The following is a 22,131-nucleotide window of genomic DNA, read 5'->3' on the forward strand; positions in this document are numbered from 1 at the left end:
ACATCCACTAGCTCGTTTCACATTCCACTACATGGTTTTTGTTTTTGTTAAGTTCATTTTTAGGCCAACTTCATTGCTAGCTGCATTTCATTTAGGTCGTTTATAGGTTCTTGTAGTTCTGCAGGATTATTAGCAATCAGAATGATGTCGTCTGCAAACCTTAGATGGCTGAGGTATTACTCCATCAATGGATAGGCCTTTGTTCTGCCAGTTCATTTTGCTGAATATATTTTCTAAAGTTGCAGTGAAGAGCTTTGGTGATATTGCGTCTACTTGTCGGACGCCTCTGGTAGTGGGAAATTCTGGAGTGTTTTCATAAACTTTTACCTTAGCTTTTACTTGTCTCTATATATTTGATAAAGTCTCTGTACGGTTTGTCAATGCCTTGGTCAAATCTTCTATTACTGCCTTGGATATATAGAATCAAAAGCCTTCTCGAAATCTATGAAAGTTAAAGGTTTACATTATAGTTACATATATTCGGGAAGAATAAGCTTACTAAATCAAACAGATTCAATATTTTTGCCATGAATCACAATTATACTTTGCGAAGGATTCTTTACACTGTTCACTGTACTTTTCCCAAATCTGATTAAATATTTAATGGTAAGCTTTCCTTTGCATGTTTTCACCTTTATCGTCGAAGTAGCGTCGTCTTCTACTAGTTCCATCAACGTTATCAATCGTTGGATATCATGTTGGTTGCCATATTCGCTTTCAAGTTTTGAAGTCATGTAATTTCTTTTACCAGGACCACGATTACCTTGGATTTTTCCATGTATGATGATATGCAAAAGTTCATATTTTTCCATTCCATTCGTTCATATTCCAGTTTAATGCTTATACTTCATTACATAAATACTGGAAAGATATAACCGATATGTGTCATTCTAACTCGATGTAATTTTGTTTGATAATTATCTGTATTGATTAAATTTTGAAGGTCTTCACTGCATTTAGTCAGTACTATGGTAATATCAGTATATCTAATATTGTTCACGCTTAAGCCATTCACTACAATGTAAACTTAAGTCACCATAAAACATGACTTAACATAATTATTGTTTGGTAAAAACTGCATGTTATTGGTGTTTTTTTTTTGTATTATGACAAAAGTCGACTTAAGTCAATAGTTGGTAATATCCCTTCTTCTTCTAAAAGTGCCTATCTTTTATTGATGTTGCAACCACATTGGCCCATCTTATTATATTCACAGCAGCTCGAAATAAATCAGTTGACGTTAGACCACTATCCATTTCCTAAGATTGGCCAGCCAGGATTTACGTCTAGGTCCAGGACCTATCTTACCTAATAATCCAAGTAAAATCCCAGTATCCCAGTATCATAAATACTCTGTGTCCCTTTTCCTCTTCTAGACTTTGGGATAGTTGTTGCCATCGATCTCTTTTAATTTCTTTTGTAGGTAAAAGGTATCATGGTAGATTATTTTCTATGAAATTCTGTTCATATTTTTCAACTATATGCTGGTTATTTCTTGTTTTAGCGTTTTATTTGCTTTTCTTCATCACGAGTAAGTGTTTGCTTTTTCACCCTTGTAACCTGTTTTAATCTCACTCCGATCTTTTTCTACCAAAATATTATGGTTTGTCGGTATATCTGCATTTGGATAAGTTTTTTATTTCTATTACTGATTGTCTGTGTCTTTTGTTTATTGACGTAGCCTATAGACAAGCAATTTTCCCGAGACTATAGAAGATAATTTCTACTATTATTTTATCTATTGTAGAGGTATTAAGGCTATTCCTTTGTCTAATCTTACTGAAACTTAATATGTTTTTAAAATACATATAGTTTTATGATTTGTGCTTATCTTACCTGAACTCTATCAAATGTCTTCGTTTCTTCGATTACCTGCTTCCTCAACATACGCATTCCAACAATATTCTAAATTTCAGGACAAAGTAACTATTTACAGCAGCAATTTTCTCCGATCGATTTTTCTGGATTAAAAACACTAGGAGCTAAACCTGGAGAATCGAGCGATTGAACACTAATCCAAAACTGGGTTGAATTAGTGTCACGAATTTTTGTCATTCTAATCGCAGTTTTGTGGACACGTTTATTCTAGTGATGGGAAATAACTGTCTTCGTTACCAAATTTAAGCCATTTCACTTTGATTTTGCCGCTAAGTTGTTACAAAAGTTGTCATAATACTCGCCATTTATTTGTTTCTTCTTCTGTAAGTAGTCAACTCGGATAATTGCATGTAGACTCCAAAACACGGTTACCGTAACTTTCTTAATGGCAAAGCTATTTTTACCTTCGTTGGTGGCAAAGAACCTTTACGTGTTCATTGTAATTATTATTTAGTTTCGAGAATAGATGGGTGAACCGAGGTATCATCGATTGTCATGAAAGAGCACAAGAGGTCCTTCAGATTGTGTCGAAACTGTTCGAAAACATCACGACAAGCACTCAAATGTTTCAGTGCATACCTGTGTGAGTAACTGTGTCACCCAATGACCCAACTGTCATTTATAAATATTTTATTAAATTCTGATATGTGAATATATTATAAATACCCACTATTCGTTGTGTCTCTTGTCTCACGCAGTTCTATTCGACAGTCATACAATGATACGGTGGACTTCAATGGGTGGTATTCTGAGTAGTTTCAGATTTTGGTCTGCCACTATGATGTTGATCAATGTTGCTCATGAGACGATGCTTTAATTTGAAAATATAATATTTATTGGACAAAATTGGTGTTACATTTTTAAGTTTTTCAATTGTTGATTTAATTATAGGAGGCTTTTACTTTGGTATGCTGTCAAAAACAAATTAATTCATGAATCGCTCTATACTGTCATATTTAATTTGTTAAAGAATGCTTCTGCGTCACTAAATTATCTAATGATCCTCGTGATGTCGAGTTTTCTGCATCAGTTCAAAAAAATCTAAAATTGTCTTATTGCATGGATTTGCTTTTGATCTGTTTAATGATATCTCATTGTTGAATGTTTTTTGTAGTCATTTGTACCTTGAAGCATTTGTAGCTCGGTCTGACATTTTTCTATTATCATATCTTGTTGAAATACCATACATTTCTAGATTCTAAAAATTTTACGTAGTTATCGTTATAATTAATATTACATTGATATTGTCTGTGACATTTTTAGGCGGATCATCTAATAATGCCTCCCGGTACTCAAGCGCGTTTGGTCTGTGAATGGCCGCACCTTAACCTGGGGGACTTAGTCACGATCATCCGCTACGACCCTACCCAAGGATATTTCGTCCGAACCAGCTCTAGCCTGGAAGAGTTTTGGATTCCTGCTCACGTTCTAGCTAATTACAGTAGGAAACTGTGGTCTTTTAGGTTAAAGAAACCGAGAAAGTCTCTGGAAGGAATCCTTTCGGAGAACCCGGACCGTTGTGTACCAGAATTTCGTGATAGACTGAAAGATATTACCGTTCAGAGTGGATCCAAGGTGGTGTTTAAGTGTAGAGTGAAGAATTGGAATAGGAACACGAGGCAAACTTGGAAGAAGATGGAACCCAATGTCGTTGTCTTGCATAACGGCAAGTTTGTGCAAGGTAATTATTTTTTATACTTTTTTTCTAATCAAGCCTGGTACTAAGGCTGGTCTAAAACAAAACATTTATTTTCTAAGTATCATAAAGTTTACTTTCATGTACCACTATTCACATCTTTATTCTTTATTTACGTAATAATCCTATATTCTAATATATAAGGGCCATTGTAATGTAGCTTGTTCTCCACCGAAACCCAAAATACATAGGCGTGCATAATTTACATAAGTAATAATGTTTTTGTTATGTATGAAGTCATGAAAGGTTCAATTTTTTGACTGGTCTATAACTACTTACAATAAACGAAACCCAACAAATTAATGTAATTCCTTGATGTACATCAATGACCTGTGTACTTATCTCATCGTCAATTCGTCTAACAATAGCAGGGAGAACACTTTTTAGGGTATACGGATGTTGTGCGCAGATGTTTATTTGAACAGACAACAAAATAGTAGTCCAAAGCTGAAATATTGCCATTATAGGGCAAGCATAGGTACTAAAATATGCATACCAAAATAGTTTCTTTTCCGAGACATTACTTAATGTTACTCTTGAAATATAGTATAGTAGTTTTTTACTTATCTCCGATGTTAAGTGATATAAATACATAATAAATTCATTATCCGCAACTTATTTTTTAGCGGAATGTATAGAATAATGAGAAACATTTATATTAAAATAATTATTATAGGTGATAACGAAGGAGGCATAGCGTTGATGGTGATAGAAAACGCCAGAGCTTCTGATGCGGGTACCTATTGCTTGACAGTATCCAACGAATTCGGGAGTATCACGTGTACGGCTAAATTGTCCATCACAAGCAGCTACCCTCCTATACCAGAACCGAAAATTCAAGTCATATCATGTTCAAGTGTTTCGTTAGAGTGGGAAAGCAACCATTACTCTCAGTTTATAGTGGAATATTGCAAGTTGGGTTCCGGCGAATGGATTTCTCCCAATAATAACCATCCCGTAAACTCACACTCTTTCACAGTCGAGAATTTGATTCCTGGGGAGACTTACAGCTTTAGGATCGTGTCTGCTCAGAACAACGTCGTCAGCTTACCTAGTATTGCCGTGACGTTGCCTGTGGCGGAAAATTTGAGATGGCAGCAGGAACAGTTTAAGCAAAGGTAAGTGAAATTTCTAGTTAAAAAGAACTGTAAAAATATTTGTTATGAGTAAATTCTATTATCAGCTAGATAAAATAAAGGTTAGAGTGATAAAACAAATAAAAATGAAAATAGGATATCAAATAGGAGATAAGCAAATAAAAATAATATGTTATGCAGACGACGCAGTCCTGATAAGAATGATGACTTTCAAAAATGCTACATCACTTTAGCATGACGGCTAAGAATTGTAGCATGAAAATATCGATATATGAAAAACAGCAAGTCTATTAATATCAAAAGAACCAATAAGGTGCAAACTAGAGATCGGAAACAAAATGCTAGAACAATTAATAAAATTTAAATATCTCGGAATCACTTTTAAGTGAGAACAATATCGAGGAAGAAGTCAGAGAAGAAGTAGAACAGCAGGATACCTTGACGACAAGGTATGGGGAACCTGACCTAACGTATGCTGAAACGAGACCAGAAACTGGCTCAACAGGAAGATAGCTGGAAACAAATGAAACGAGAATACTAAGAAAAATACAGGAAAGACACAAATGGACAGTATAAGAAGTAATGACATCAGAATGGGTGCAGTTTTGAAAGGAAGAATGGAATAATTAGAATAGTTAGAATAGCCCGAGATAAACCACCAATCGAAATTAACCTAGAGAGAGATGGAATGACAACATTCCAATCGAATAATAAGCAGTGTCGAAGAAAAAAGGCAATGTACCTATATTGAAGTGGAAGAAGAAGCTAGAAATTATAACAATTTTAAGAGTCATTGTTCATAGTATCTTTTTGTAGATTGAAGATAAAGAGGTTGTTTGGTCTCGCTCTCTGGTTCCAACCAAGCATGTCAAGTTGATTATACTGAGTGGAAATTAACACAGTCTGGTATTGTTTGATTTATTATGTTTAATGATATATTATGTGACAATTTTAGGTACATAGAATTAGAAGAAATAGACAGAGGAAGATTTTCGATCGTCCGTTTAGCAAGAGACAGGGGGACCGGAGAAGAAGTAGCATTAAAACAAATTTCACGACGAAAACAGTCTCATCAGGTGACCCAAGCTGAGTATTCGCTGTTAGCAGGAATGCAACATTCCAACATCATCAGATCGTTGGCTTTGTTCGATAATGCTCCATTACCTGGCATCGATACGATCATATTGGAATTGTAAGTATACATTTGTTGAATTCTTAGTTTTCTTCATCAATGAATCTAGATTTTCTCCATAAGATTCTCTAAATTTTCTCCATTTTTCTCCGCCTCTTAAGGTCATTCCCTCAATTTCTGAATGACTGGTTTAGTCTTACGTTTCTAGAATCATTAATTAGAGCACGGCGGAAGACAGCGATTTTTAGAGCTCTAATCTGTTTCTCTAATCATTTTTACCAATAGTTCCAACCATTACTAGTCTTTGCCAACTTGCCGGTTCCGGTTTCTCGTGTTCTCGTCTACGCCATCTTTTCATCTCTTGGCCTGCGTCTAGTTCCATCTCGCCCAGGCAATAATAATAGCGTCCTGGAGAGTATTTTTATTCGTTTTTCACAGTTGTCATGCCCATCTTTGCCTACCCAATCTTATTGAACGATATTACATCTCTTTTATCTGCATGATAATCTGGAATGCAAAGCTCTAGCAACTCCGTAAATCGTTCACAAATACGGTCTTTAAAGTCATCCATATATCTAAGATTCAACAGCTCTCACTGTCTTCCTATTCATAGCCCTTGTCGCCATCTATCTCTGTCGTGCCATTCCCCGTCCTGTAAGTCTCATCTTTCCCGTGCCTCCTCTATTTTATCCCTCCACGACCTTTTTTTTTCCTCCCCATGGGACTCCAATCTGTTATTTTCGATATCTACCTATTTCTAACTGTTCTTGTGACGTGCCCATATTAATTTAGTCTTTTTTTTATATATATTCCAGCATATTTTTAGTTACCCCTATTCTCCTTTTAATTTCCTCGTTTCTGATTGTATCCATTTTGTAATTCTACAATTCCTTCTCGATATTCCATTTCAGTGGAATATATATAACCTTCCTATAACTTTTTTTTGGTTTTTTTTTTAATCCAGATTTCTGCCCTATAAGTCATAATGTTTCGGACTATGGAGTAGAAAATTCTTTTCGTGTTCTTTGTGACATTGATGTCCCATAACACCGGATGTAACTGCTTGAAACACGTTCTTGTTTTGCCTAGTCGACTTTTTACTGCTTCTTCTGTTGTTGCTAGATATTCTGATTTCTGAAAACTTATTTCTAGACCATTCTTCGAGTACTCTTCTTTCAATTTGCTGACCATAAAGCTTAAGTCTTCCTCATCTTGTGCCATTCCCACCTGATCGTCTGCAAAGTTTAATATGTATATATGGTCATCTCTTACTGGTGCCTCCATTCCTTTACATTTCCTGTTCCAAGGTTTAAGGGTTTGTCCTAAAAATATTTTAAAAATCGTCGATGAGGAGCAATCCTACAGTAACCCCTTTGTTGTCTTGAACCAGTTGGAAAATTTCGTTCCCATCATTGCTATATTACTTCTATACATGTTTTTCACTGCTATTATCAACTGTTGGGGTATATCTAAATCCTCCATAGCGTTTTACAAGTTGGCTTTTGATAGTGAGTCATGTACTTTCTTTACATCTATAAATTTACAGAGGATTTTCCTGTTTCTTGTCATTTTCTTTTCGAGTACTCATTGGACTGATATTTTGCCGACAGAGGACCGTCCTGAAGTAAACCCTGCTTGGTCTTCGCCAATTTTACCACTGATATCTTCTTCTAGTTTGTTTTTAACAACTTTGCCATACAATCGACCCATTGATAAGATTATACTAATTCCACTGTCTCTTTTTTAAAATATTGATCTAATGTAAGCGTTTGTCCACTCTTTAGGTAGTTCTTCCCCATTGATAACTTTTTGAAACATTTGATGTATTACGCGAAATAATTTTTCAGATCTATATTTAATCCCCCAGATCTAGCCGATTTCTTGTTGTTAATGCCGACTTTAGCTCTGTTTTGTTTTTGTACTCCACTCCAGCAGTGAAAGACTGAAGAATTGTATTAATAATTAATATTAACTCGAACAGATTAACTGTCCCAGTTAGTACACCACTTGGCTTTATTTGCAACACGATACAATTTTGCTTTTCGTATGGTTGTCTTACTATTTATTTATTTATTTATCGTATGGTAATTACAACACATTTAGAACAAATACACAAACACTAGTAATATAGGTATTTGACAAACTTTAAATAGTTACAAACATCAAGTGTATTAATATAATCAATTGACTCTGAGGTTGCAAACAGGAAGTCTTCAGGGCTACCATTGTAGGATCTTGAGGGACACTCTTGAATAATGTGGTCGATGGTTTGGTTCTCCCCACAGTCACATTGAGGAGACGGGTTCTTTCCCCATTTATGTAGCATGTATGCACATCTGCCATGTCTGGTTCGGATCCTATTTAGAGCGGACCATGTTTTGCGTGGAAGATCAAAACCTGGTGGCTTGTGGGTAATGCAGGGCATGTTATTTTGCCATTCGTTCCATTCTTAGGACCATGCATTCGTGATGTTGAACTCCTCATGTATCATTCTTGCCGTTTTCATTGGTGGTTTTCTAGAACGGAGACGGGTATTTCGTGCATCCTCGGTATCTTGGTGGATCGGCAGGTTTATATTGTTCAGGTGGGATGTGACTTAATACTGGAAGCCATTGGGTGGGAGTTGATTTAATTGTACCAGCTATCATCCTCATAGTGCTGTGCAGCTGATTGTCGACCTTTTTTACGTGTGGACTGTGTAGCCAGACTGGAGCACAATATTCAGCGGTCGAGAAAACAAGGGCTAAGGCAGTAGAGCGGAGAGTGGAAACCGATGCTCCCCAGGTGGTACCGCAGAGCTTCTGTATAATGTTATTTCTTGTACTCAACTTTTGGGCAGTTTTTGTTAAATGATCTTTAAATGATAGCGTTCTGTCTAGTGTCCAGGTACTTCGGTGATTTGTTGTGGGAAAGTGTGGTATTTTCAAACCGTATGTTGAGTTCCTTTCCAGCAAGTTTATTGTTCAGGTGAAAGCAACTAACTTCTGTTTTGGATGCATTTGGTTGAAGTCGCCACTTGCGAAAATATTTGCCCAATGTATATAAGTCTGCCGTCAGAACTTCTTCAGACGTTTCTAGTATTCTGCATCGTGTAGCGAGGGCCCAGTCATCGGCGTATCCGAACTTTCTTGACTGTGTTTCCGGCATATCTGCTAGGTATAAGCTAAATAGTAGTGGAGAGAGCACTGACCCCTGTGGTAGGCCATTCTTAAGTTTCTTTGGTAGGCTGATATCTGTGCCCATCACTACTTGAAACATTCGGTCGTTGAGCATGCTATCTATTAGGCGTGCTATTGGTTTACAGGGGATTGCACGGAGAATTTTGTATATAAGGCCCTCTCTCCATACTGTATCGTAAGCTGCCGAGAGATCAATAAATGCCGCTGAAGTTTTAAGTCTTCTGTGGAAACCCGCTTCGATGTAGGTGGTGAGTGACATTACCTGGTCTGCACAGCTTCGTTCTGGTCGAAAACCCGCTTGTTCGACTGGGATCGCCTGGTACAGTTCTATACTGATTCTATTATATATAAGCCTCTCTAATAGTTTGTAGATGGCAGAGAGAAGCGCAATTGGTCTGTAGTTTTTTAGGTTGTCGGCGGGTTTGCCTGGCTTTAGTATGGCTATTATCTTAGAGCGCTTTAGTTCTTGTGGAATATTTCCAGTTACCATGATGTCTGTGAAAAATCGAGCCAGCCAAACTTTTGTATACTTGCCACAATTTATTAGGAATTCAGGGTGAATATTATCAAATCCTGGTGCCTTTGCTGGCTTAACGTCTTTAAAAGCCTTTGATATGTCTTCGCTGGTGAAGGGGAGGGAATGCTCCGTTTCTGTGGCTACGTGTTTTAAAGTTTTAAGTTCTCTCTTTACGAAAATGGTGTGTGCTTTATCCTTTGGTGCCCTGGATGTTTTTACTATATGTGATGCTACGGCATCTGATTGTCTTACTGTTGAAATATTAGAAAATAGTTATAACACTTGATTATATTTTTTATTATAATTTGCAGTTAAAGATGAATCTTTATTTTTTACAGAGTCAAAGGACCTTTATTATTTAAGTATATTAGTGATAAAGAAACTTACAGTGAATCAGATGTAAGAAACTATACGTATCAGTTAATATCTGCCTTAAAATGGCTGCACCAAAAAAGTATTGCGCATTTAGATGTTAAGGTAAGTCTAAAAAAGAGTATTTTTTATATCGGTATTTAGTTTCCTAGACATAAACTACAGTAGTTTTAGCTTTTCTTATCAGTAGAGTTATAATAAAAGTTACAATCTGCTGTTTTGGTTTGTATTTTATTAATTTTTTTGTCGTTGCAACTTTTTATCGTAGACTTGTGACCAAATAGATTTATAATAATAATAACAACCTTACATTTTCATCATTTTATAATTCCCTACATTATTAACTGTCCTCGACAATCTCGTGACAATGTGCGAAAATGTCAACGTCAAAATTGAATAACGTGCAACGATTGTATAGCGAAATACTCAAAATACCCGTTTCAAAGTTACATTTGTAACCTGATGAGGTTCTAAAGATATTTAGCTTTCATAATCTTTTCTCTTTATTTTTAAGTTAGTTTTTTGTTTTTGTTCGCCTTTTATTCTTTTTGTTATTACATATATTCTTTAGAACAGCAGCAGTTTACCGAATTAACAAAAATTCCCATATCTTCTTTAGCTTCATAATAACATAAATCGGTCTCTATCCTCTGTAAAATTGAAAGTCATAATGGTATAGATTTAGAAAAAGAAAACTGTTTACCTAAAATACACATATTTGAAAAAAATATTATACTAGATACTATTAAAGTACTCTTTTATAGTAAATTTATGTTTTTTTTTAGCCCGAAAACGTAATGATCGATATAACCCTTCCCATCCCCCTATTGAAATTAGTAGACTTCGGAGACTCAGTCAACACTTCCAAGAATGTCATCTTGCCACCAGCTTGCCTCGAATTCGCCTCGCCTGAACTGGTTCTCGGTCAACCAGTTGGAGTCCACACTGACTGCTGGGCTGTAGGAGTGTTCCTCTATGTCATGCTCAGCGGAGTATCTCCCTTCCTCGACGACTCAGTGGAAGAAACCACTGCGAATATTTTAAAATGCGATTTTTGTTTCCCCGATGAGTATTTTGGAGATGTATCGCAAGAAGCCAAGGATTTGACGAAGAGTTTGTTGGTGCTAGTTCCAGCGCAAAGGTTGAATATGGAGAAAAGTCTTCAATGTGTTTGGATAAAAGAGGTAATATAAAGTCATTATTATCAACACTAACTTCTTTATTTAAACCACATTTACCGAGCTCTTATTGTCTTCATATCTGGTTATAACGAGTAGTTATATATTATAGTTTTAGGTTTGCTGATTCTTGGTATTGCTTTATATTATTGTTTCAAAAATGTTTAATATATTCTACAGATGTTTTTTCTTTGCAGATCAATGCTTTAACAGTATTCGGTGGTTTTTTATGTGGTATAGAATATTATTAAGTGCTTCCTAAAGTATCTTATGTACAAAATTTCAACACAGAACGTGCTTATTGGGGTAGCATTAATAATAAAACCATCACGTGTACTCGTTAAGATATTTTATTCCAAGCTTTTGAGTTACCTACACTCATCATCAGTCAACTACATAAAATGATAAAACAATAATTAGTCAATCTCAAGTACATCATAAAAACTTTAATACTTACACCTTCTGAGGTTATGTCGTACCCGGTGTACGGGTAAAATATTACGATAATGCATTTAAGTACATAATAGTTATATTAACATTAAAGTAAGATGTACAAAATTATAGCCCTAAAAGGCAGACATGCTTAGTGTGTCATTTTTGTAGCAATTGGCAGTATATGTCGTAGATGAGAGAGAAAGACAATGTACCCATTGTACTCTTTGATTCACGGAACCTTAAAGACATACAACGTCATTGTCACTATCACGTCTGGCACGTTCGTTAAGTGGATCTTTGAAACGGTCCTGTGAGTGCGTGTGCTATGCAAGGTCGATAATACTAATCACAGCACAAACTCTCAACATTTCATTGACATCTGGAAGTCAATCTCATCTGAGAAGTCATCTGTCAATGTGTCACTAGCTGTTTAATTTTCTTTTATTTTGAAAATGCAAGATTGGCATTAGAATCCTCACAACAGTGTCTCATATAATGATAGAGAAATTGATTATTATGATGTAATCATATGTCGATATCTCAACAAATTACTCACTATGTTACTATGATAGATGTGTGGAACCAACGGTTCTAACAAGCGCTTACAGTTAATGAGACGAGACTACAAGTGTATCGTAGGATCTTTGATCCATATCCCATTCGTGTGTGAATTGGTGTCAATAGAGTGTTATGACGCCATTTCAGCATTCTTTCTTCGTCATACACTCGGGCTAACGAATGTCTCCTGCTTATTTCCCATTTCAAGTGGTTAGCGTACAAAGATGCCATTTATGTTGATGACCATAAACGACAACGATTTAATAATATCGTTTTCTCTCCTTTGCGCTATACGAAATGTACAATAGTTCACATCTTTCAGCAAAGATTGCGATCGCTTTGATGAATGGAAAAGCCAAATATATGGTTCAGGAGCACAATTCGTTAAACCTTTCATGTTCGAATCGGTATTTTCTTTCCGTAACCTGTCTTTGGTCTAACTCTACCTGACGAGTTGTCAACAAAGACGAAACATGTCTGTGAACAAACAGACTTAGAGGGAAACGATATGTATTCATGCTTTCCAGCATAGCATGCATCCTAAATTAATTACATGTCACAAACGACAGTTAAATGACGTTATAACACTGTATTATACATATTATAAAGGACAGAAAACGACAGATATACACTCGGTCTGATACAACTGATTTTGTAGCATGTAATTGATTTAGGGTGGCATGTTATACTATACTAGAAAGCATGAATATCAGTCGTTACTCTCTAAGAGTCTGTTAGTTCACACTACGACATAACACGTTTCGTCTTTATTGAGAACTCGTCAGTTATAGCTAGGCCAAAGACAGATTAAGAGAAACAAACGCAAGCATGTAAGTAAGAGTGCGAGTGCACTCTTGACAAGTACGAAATTAGCTTGTTTGACAAGTGGTGATTGTGTTAATAGATTTTGCCATTTAATTTGAAATTTAATTTGAAATTAAGTTAATTTTATAAATTGTTTAAATCTTTCTTTTGTTTATAGGCTATCGGTTCTGCATCTATTCCGTCAGCACGTCTAAAAATGTTCATGCAGCGAAGACACCCCATGAATCTTGCACCCTCGAACTTGAATTATTATAAAGAAGATGCTCTTTAGTCCCAATCGTAGATATTGTTCTTTGTAAATATATTTTAATTTGTGACCAATTTGATTATTTCCGTTTTAGCTTGTTAATCAATCGTATATATTTATAATTATATTTTACCTATACATAAATAAACGAACTTTTGTTTAAATTTTGTACTTTTATTTTTATTTTGTGTGAAACTACGCGCTGGCTAGTAAAAAAATCGATAAAGTTGATAATTGCAGATGTCAACGATATCACTGATGAAACTTATTGAGTGCCCAGAATGCCCCAGAATCGGTGAGATTGTCAAACATCGTGGATTATAAGAAATTTTAGTTAAAGGTGTGATGTTGAGGGCTGCTGTGAAATTATGGAACTGCCAATTTTTACGTTTCGCCGAGACAACAACGGTTGAGGATACAGAATGGGAACAAAGACATAAAAATACTATGTTACGCAGACGACGCAATATTGATAGCCCAAGATGAAGATAGTCTGCAAAGACTGGATTACAGATTTAACATAAGAGCAAAAGAATTTAATATGGTAATCTCATCTCAGAAAACTAAAACAATAGTAATCAGCAAAGAACCAACCATATGTAAAATAGAACTTGATGGCATCAGTATGGAACAAGTAATTGAAATGAAATACCTTGGAATTACACTGTCCAGCTATGAAGACCTGGACAAAGAAGTGAGAGATCAAGTACAAAAAGCAAATAGACTGGCAAGATGCCTTAATAACACTATATGGCGAAACAAACACATTAACTGAGATGAAGTCAAGAATTTATAAAGCCAATCTAAGAGTAATAATGACATATACCTCAGAGAGATCGAAAGAGAAAGAAAATGTAACGTACAGTATATAAGGGAATGGATACTAAATAGAAAAAAAGAATGGAATAACCACATAAGCAGAATGGAGGAGACCCGTGTGGTCATAATAGAAAGAGATGTCACCAATCGGCAGAAGAAGTACCGGACGTAAGCGCAAAAGATGGATTGACATTGGACAATGACATAGTCTTCAATAGTTAAATTGCCTTGCTCAACATTGATGGAAGACTAGGACGTTTGAAAGTTCTTCTTCAGATTCTTTTATCATTTCCATGCTTGAATCTGAAAAGGATGATGAGAGAATTCTCTTTTTTGCATGCTTCAATTTTTCTTGGTTTGCTTTTTGTTTTTTTTTTCCTCTTGTTTGGATTTTCTTTCTCCTTTCGTGATCTTCTCTTTGTTTTTATTTTCTTGACTGATATTCCTTTCATTTTAAAGATCATGCCACTGCAGGTAATTTTCACTTAGATTTTCTCTTTTTGCCTTTCGGATCTGATTTCAGCCAAAATAAACAATCATTAAATGGAGTGGGTACATCTTTCAAGGGAAATAACTGATCTTCCATATTTTTCTTTTGGTATCCAGATTGCAGTTCTGCTGCTTTAGGGTTTGATTTAGATTTAGATGATAATTCAACTTCCATGTTTTTCTTTTGGGATATTTCAGTTGCAATGTCCAGATTCAAGATCATGCTTTATTGCAAACAAGATATAACGATTCGTCTTTTTTATCAACATTCCAATTTGCAGAAACATTTTTAAAACAGTCTGATGTATCTTTTTAGACAAAGTAAGCTAATTTGTCATTTGTCTTAGAGTCTGAAGCTAAAACTTTAACATATTGGTTTAACTGAACTGTTTTAAAATATTTATCCTAAATATAGCATTTGGGTCAAATGGGTGAAGTCCAGTTGCTCTAAAGCCATTGGTAAGTCTTTCAGTAATAACTGAAGCGTTAATTGCTTGCTCGAGAATCGGAGCAAAATCTTCGTTTCTTATCTTACAACCATTATTGGTTAATCTCCACGTTGAACAGCATCTTTACAAGAACTTTTTAATGTCTGGAAAACCATGACATAATATAATTCCATTTTCCGAGCAAAGATTACTAAGTGGCTGAAATGGCCATCTACAAAGAAAATTATAGGCAGACTGATTGCATTTTCCTTTAACCAAGGTATAACACATTGGCTTCATAGAAAGTACTCCCAATCATCCATCCACTTTTACTTTTTCCTATTGCCCAATCTAATGGCATTTTATTGGTGATATGTTGAGGAATCCTTTCATATTGATACATCACCATCGTAAGCGCAATCATTCCAGCTGCATTTGCATTCAATAATGCTATCGTACATTCCTTATAACTGTTTGCGGTAAAATTGTAAACAGTATTTGCTCCTTTTTTTACTAAAACTAGTAAAATGGGGTGATAAAAAGAATGCCGATTCATCAGCGTTAAAAATTTTTGTCGGATCTTCCATAATTGACATAAAATTATGTTCTTTAAGGTAAATTTTTATCTACCGATTTTTGATTTTCCTCTCGGTAACATCTGTGCGCCCATAATTCAAATTGTGTTGGATTCGGTTACTAAGTTGTGAATGTCGTTTAAGAAAAGACAAATATCACATTTTTCCCGGTTGCCCATTGACATAATTAGTTGACCTTTTATTGTGTTTGCTAATCATCTCAACGGAGTCGATAAGTTGCAGCTTAATTGGTGGGAAACCTCTATCAGCAATATGGAAAAGCCATTGTACTAGAGACTATTCTTCAAAATATGTCAAATTGGTTGATGGACCTTTTCTACATTCTCTAGGGTATTTTCCTGTTTTTTTTTATATAGCAGGGTGGTCCTAGGTATCGCAAATTGTTTACTAACTCTAGATATTGGCATGCCCCTATCGATTACTTGTAAGGCAGCACGTAGGGTTTCTTGGGAATAACTAGAAGTTTTATTTCTACTTACAGTAGCCATTTTGAATCTGAAAAGAAGTTCTAGTTAACTTTCCAAGGTAAAGGTCTTAAGATATATATTTCATTGGATCCAATATCTGACGTTTTGGAACCAGTACCTGACAAGGTATCTGTTATTGGAGCAAGACCCTGAATTCAAAAACAAACAATAGAAACCAGTTCATCATTAAAGATAAATCAAATTAGTAAATGTACCCTTTTAAATATAAATACATATCACGAATAGCTGACACAGCTGTCAGCTAATAGGTGTATAACTTTTTATATGTACCTATAGCTGATACCCCTGTTCTTCCTTTATATTTATGAAAATAATGCTCTTAACCTATTTACTTCTATGTACTTAATTGTATATTACTTATAATTGTCATTCATTAGACTCACCTACTTATAATATTTAATTTTCACTCGTTAAAGACGAAAATCAAAATCACTGTTCTTAATATATTCAGCAAGCCAAGACAACAAAATTTCCGTTCATTTAACATCTCGATAATGAAAAATATGGCGCACTTGACAAATATGTGCCACAGAAAACAGGTTCATCAAGTAATTCGTTAGTAAGGGAGTAATTCGTTGTTTCGGCATTGTCAAAATGTGTATATTTTTCTTATTTCCCCATATATTTTTAGAAAAAATGTCAAGTAACTATTAGGGGGATGTCAGAAACTTACCTTATTATACTTATCAAAACTGCGTAATTTTCAAACTCATCCACATCATATTGTTTGATATATTTTTGAATAATAACGCTTGTTACTTGTTACTATAAAGCTACGAGGACTTGAGCTACGAGAAAGGGGATAAAACAGAGAACAGAATACGCTTAATTATATACAGGGAGAAAATAAAACCATCCCACAGCTGTCCCACCAACTAGGCCAGAGGGAAAAAAGTGCTTTAGAGGTTATAATATTACAATCCAGATTTATCAGTGAAGATAACAACCAATATTTAAAAAATATGGGAAGTGGACCAGAACATATTACAACGTAATATCAGATTAATTAACAAAATTGCCAGAATTTGAAAACCTTGATCTGCTACTGTTACAGATTAATGTTTTTTTTTTGTCAAAATATGTTGAATTAACGGTTAGTGTTATAATTTTAATCAAAAATTGTTTCTAACGGTCAAAATTAAAACTAGCTACATATAATCTTAAAACATATCTCGTAAGGGTAAATAAGCTAACAAATATAAAATAAAATTAGTAAGTATTCGTATACGTTAATAATGTATCCTGATTTTGGCGAATTATGACGAATTACCTACCTAACGTACCTATACGGCTAAAACGTATATCGAAATAAACGAATTAGCACATTAATTTGTAAATTGAAATAAAATCAAGGTCGAAAGTTTCATTTCTATACAGTTTAACCCCAAGAGAAAGAAAAGCGGGCAGCGATCAATAAAGCCCGAAAATAGGCCGGGCTAACGCGCCTGTTGCTAGGCAACCCATTTTACTGCCGTGACACACTGACCTCATTTCGTTCCACAAAGAATTCGTGGATAAAACAAGGATATTTTTTATCTTTTGCGTTTGTGGACCATATTTTGCGATTTATTGTTGATATTAACTTTCTTTTTGTATATAAATTTGTCGTAGACATAACGTTAACCAATAAAGGTTTGATTCATTCCCGTCATAAAAGTACCTACCTAAAATTATTTAATGATTTGAAACAAAATAGAATTTATGGTTTTAATCAAAATTAATTAGTATACAAGGAACATTTCGGTAATAGACATAGTAATTAAGCTATATAGAAAATATTGTTATCGAAATGTTCAATAATTAGGTGTATGAGGCTTGTTCAATTGAAACCCAAATTTGATACAGAAAAAACTTATTGGCAAATATATCTACAAATAATTACCACTGCGCCAATTGTTTCACCAATCGATGTATACCCACCTTAAATAATTCCTGTGACTGTTGTTCGAAGCTCGAAGAATTCTTTTACGGCATTGTGTACTTTTTCGTCCCACTGAAACCTTTTTCAGTGGCACAAAGATGTGAAAATCGCATGGCAATAAATCGGGATTATACGGTGTATGCTCTAATATCCTCCATTTCTTTAGTTGTAGATTTTCTGTCACTACATTAGCAACATAAGGCCGATCATTGTCATACAGAAGAATCACTTCATGACTTTCCTGTATGTTTTCGTCTAATCTCTTGATGGAGCTTGTTCAAAGTTTCATTATACAGGTCTGCGTTTTTATGCATTCTAGGTTCTCTAAATTCAATGTGCAAGTGTCCTTCATGGTCGAAAAAGATGACCTTGACTGCCCAGAAGGTTGAAGTTTAAACTTCTTTGGTGGCGGAGAATTTACGTATTTCCATTGCATCGATAATAGCTTACTGGATAGTTCAAACTAATGACACCGAAAATTATCGTCAGCAACTACTAACGTAACAAAGTCATTATGATTTTGCCTGTATTGTTTAAGATGTGAAAAAAATAAATCTATTCCCAAGCTTTTTTGGTCCTCTGATAAAAGGCGAGAAACAAATTGAAGAGAAACCGCAAAGTTTGTTGTAATCAAATTTGTGTACGATACTATGGACAAATCCTATACTCACATCAACATTTTCTGAAATTACTCGACGATTTTGTCTAATCAAGCCTTCCACACATTCCAAATTCCTGTCTGTTAGTGCAGTATTTAATGCACCTAGCTGCGGGTTACCGCTTACCTGGTCGCGGAATACCCCACAGGCTATTATTCTCCTCTCTTTCACATGCGTTTCCATACACTACTTGCGTTCGCGTATAAATTTATTTATCGACCATACTCACGGTTTATTGGCTGTATTAATTGGCCGTATCATTTTGCTGGCCGTATTATGAAAATTTATTGAATCTATTGGAGGACTTAACCACTTAATTGGGAGACCACACACACATGGAATAACTGCAGCTCTCGGGAGGACCTAACCGTCTAATTGGGAGTCCACACGCAGTTCATTGATGCCATCGTTGCCTTAAGTATCACCCTCACTATATTCATTGTTAAGCATTGGCAGAGTTGATTGTTTCCTGTTTTTAATAAATATGATTAAAATGTTATTAAAAATCATGTTAAAAATTGTTTTATTTGCTATCAGCTAAGGGTTCATGATTTGATTTCTAGTTTAAGGCAAGAGGAACTCACACTTGAGATGTTGAGCTAGGCGAAGCATAGACGATAAGCTCCCATGGTTGATTGAGGTATTATTTTTATAATAGTATTTCAATTCTCTTTGGTAGTCTTATCGTTACACATTGGCAAGTTGCAAACCCTCAGCACACAGAAATTGAACATGCACATGCGCACACTATTATATTGGACATTGTTAACAACAAACACCATTTTTAAGTAATAATACTTAAAATCGCAATCAAATAAAAACGATTGGAACTGATTCGTATAACGTTTACAAACATAACTAACATTGCTGAACGTCAGTTGAGTGATTACAATTGGTTCTAAGGCTAACCTAACCAAAGATGGGTTTTAATAAGGATATAAAAACATCCAGTTCATCGGTTAAGTTCTCTTTTGAGCCTCGGCGCCGGGCGTCGCGAAGTGGTACCCACGCTAATCCACTGACTACGAATACATCAATATTTCAAAAGGTAAGTCGATTCTTTGTACAGATAACAGTAATGAGTAAAGCTAGTTAACTCTCGTAATTTATTTACAATTGACAGTTGCTATTTTTCGCTAATGTATTTACAGTCAAAATATTACATTTTTTCTTCGATTATTATTCTAATTTCATTTAACCAGCGGCCTCTTAAGTTTTACACAAAACAATGAGAGAGTGATAAATCTGGCTCAAATTATCGATGTCCGTTCGTTTATTAAGGGCTGATGGATGTTTAAGAATATGGCACATTTCTAGGAGGGATCTCTTATAATAATTTTGTTGTTTGGCCAGTATTTTGATGTTTGTAATGTTGATTTGATTTTAATGGCCAGTATTTTGATGTTTGGTTGAGAAGGCATGTTAGGCTAAGGTAGAAGAGGATTTGGAAATCCTAATGTCGCTTTTATGAGAAGTTAGACGACCTTGAAGAGAGCGGTTGGTCTGGCCAATATAGCAGGAGTTACACTCTGCACAGGGTATGTGATAGACTGAGCACAGTGTAACTTTTATTTATAGTTTGTGTCTATGCTACTTCAAAATCTATAAATGCAATATGCGTTTCTATATCAAATTCCCTTCGTTTTTTGATAATGATATCGATTTGTTTTATAATGAAAACATTGTCAGTACCTAAACTCGATGATACACTTACACTTACGTTATGGACTTATATTTACTAAGTATAAAAATTTTTATACTATTGTTTAAGATATGTACACCTTATTAATTAGATTAAAGCTGTAAGTAACTACTTAAAGGGTAAAGGACCCTTTACCGAGACTGGATTATATCAGGTAACATAGACGCAATCGTCCCCTATCCGTCTCGTTCTCGTTGTCCTTTCCATCTTATCTCTTGAATGTAAATAATTTGTACTCTCCTTCTTTTAAGCGCATCTACCAACTCCATACTCTTACCTGTAAGGTCCAGCGCCCACGACGCAAGTGTTTTAAAAGTGTGGACTAAAACCAATTGAGTTTCCAACAGTTTCGTGATCTCGACAGCGTAAAAGCACCGGGATTGGCCCACGAGGCGATCCGACTGTAACTGGTTTTCACCTAGGTATTAGTTTTAAAACTTAACATCGTTATTTACAGCAGTAGTCAATAAAACTATGAGGTTATCCGCTAGGTCATCGGGAAATATACGGCAATAAAATATATGATGAAATTACTGAAGAGGATCAACTATAAAATACTTTAATCCAGAGTCAGCATTGGGAGTACCAAAAAGTACAGTCCGTGGTCAAATGAGAGTCTGAATCCGAATACAACATAACCACCACTGAAAAAGTACACCTAGTCAAGTACACGGCCACTCAAGGAACACCTGCACACAGTAGGGCTCTTTCATGGAGACATGGGCAGGCTGTATAGCAGAGAACCTCAATAAACCATATTTTGCAAGGCTGAAGAAGCTGAGTCAATCATATTTTACACGTCTGCGAAGCAATAGATCGTAAGCGGCAAGCCCTTTTTGAAGACTACCACAAACATATGATATCCATCCACTATATCAGCTATCAGAGGGTTCTGGCATTCTGGAATGGGTATGATGAATAAATGGAAGATGTAACACATAAACCAATTAGCTGCAGTGGGTGCGACATGATTGTAAGAGACGGCTCCAGGAAAGAACGACATGGTAGCAAATACATTAGCCAGCATGTTATATAATTATCGATAACGGTTATGGAAGAACTTATAGTCAAACGCCTTAGTAAAGCCTTTTTACCGTAAATTTCTTGCTACATTGCGTTTCTTTGTTTTCTTTCTTTTTTTTTCTTTCTTTTCTTTGAATTTTTTACAAATTTCTATCCAAATTATTTCAAAAATATAATTTGGAAGTTGAAAATTAAGTTTGCTGGTGTTTTAACTAGTTAAATTCAGTTAACTTTTTAATGGAAGTTTGATTCAGTTTGAAATGTCAGAAAGATAGATTTCCATAAGTCAGGATGGCCGAGCGGTCTAAGGCGCTGCGTTCAGGTCGCAGTCCACTCTGTGGGCGTGGGTTCGAATCCCACTTCTGACAGTGAGTTTTTTTAATACTAACTGTAAAAATGTAAAAAATGTAGCGTTGTGAATTATAAAATTATCAATAATGTTAAAACTAATTTGAAAATAAATTGTAATAAAGAAATGAAAATGGAATGAAAGGAGATAGAAATATAGGAATAATAATCTAATAATATTTTGATATGAATATGTAGTCTAAAAAGATTCTGAAACTGCTTTCTTGTGGCATGTTTTTGTGGCAAGTAAAATAATGTTTTTATGGATTAAGTTTATAGATTAAGATTTTATGTTAGTAAGCAAAACCCAACAACCACCACAGCAACTGATATTAGACAATGAAAGAATTGAACACGTGGATTCGTACATCTACTTGGGAACAACAGTTAACTCAAATTGGGATCAAGCAAAGGAAATACGTATAAGAGTAGAAAAGGCAAGAGCATCGTTCACTAGCATGAAGCAAATTTTCACCTCTAAAAGCCTCACCCTACCTCTCAAAATTCGACTTCTGAAATGTTATGTATTCCCGGTTTTGTTATA

The 22,131-nt window shown here is 35.2% G+C and overlaps 1 protein-coding gene and 1 non-coding gene across 5 annotated transcripts in view; both read left to right on the plus strand.

The window, feature by feature from the left end:
• Positions 1-13,278, plus strand: part of trio (trio Rho guanine nucleotide exchange factor) — a 668,772-nt gene extending 655,494 nt beyond the window's left edge. For all 4 annotated transcript variants that reach the window (XM_072529237.1, XM_072529240.1, XM_072529241.1 and 1 more), the window contains 6 exons: positions 3,142-3,559; positions 4,251-4,692; positions 5,627-5,863; positions 9,838-9,976; positions 10,657-11,055; positions 13,025-13,278. In XM_072529237.1, the coding sequence (XP_072385338.1) occupies positions 3,142-3,559; positions 4,251-4,692; positions 5,627-5,863; positions 9,838-9,976; positions 10,657-11,055; positions 13,025-13,138 (1,749 nt within the window). In that variant the 3' untranslated portion in view covers positions 13,139-13,278. The remainder of the gene's footprint in view (positions 1-3,141; positions 3,560-4,250; positions 4,693-5,626; positions 5,864-9,837; positions 9,977-10,656; positions 11,056-13,024) is intronic.
• An 8,246-nt stretch (positions 13,279-21,524) lies between these two features.
• Positions 21,525-21,607, plus strand: TRNAL-CAG (transfer RNA leucine (anticodon CAG)). The gene has a single exon. It is a non-coding gene; the product is annotated as a tRNA-Leu (tRNA).
• Positions 21,608-22,131: the final 524 nt, after the last annotated feature.

This window comes from Diabrotica undecimpunctata, chromosome 4 (genome assembly GCF_040954645.1).
Source record: "Diabrotica undecimpunctata isolate CICGRU chromosome 4, icDiaUnde3, whole genome shotgun sequence".
Taxonomy (NCBI): Eukaryota; Metazoa; Arthropoda; class Insecta; order Coleoptera; family Chrysomelidae; genus Diabrotica; species Diabrotica undecimpunctata.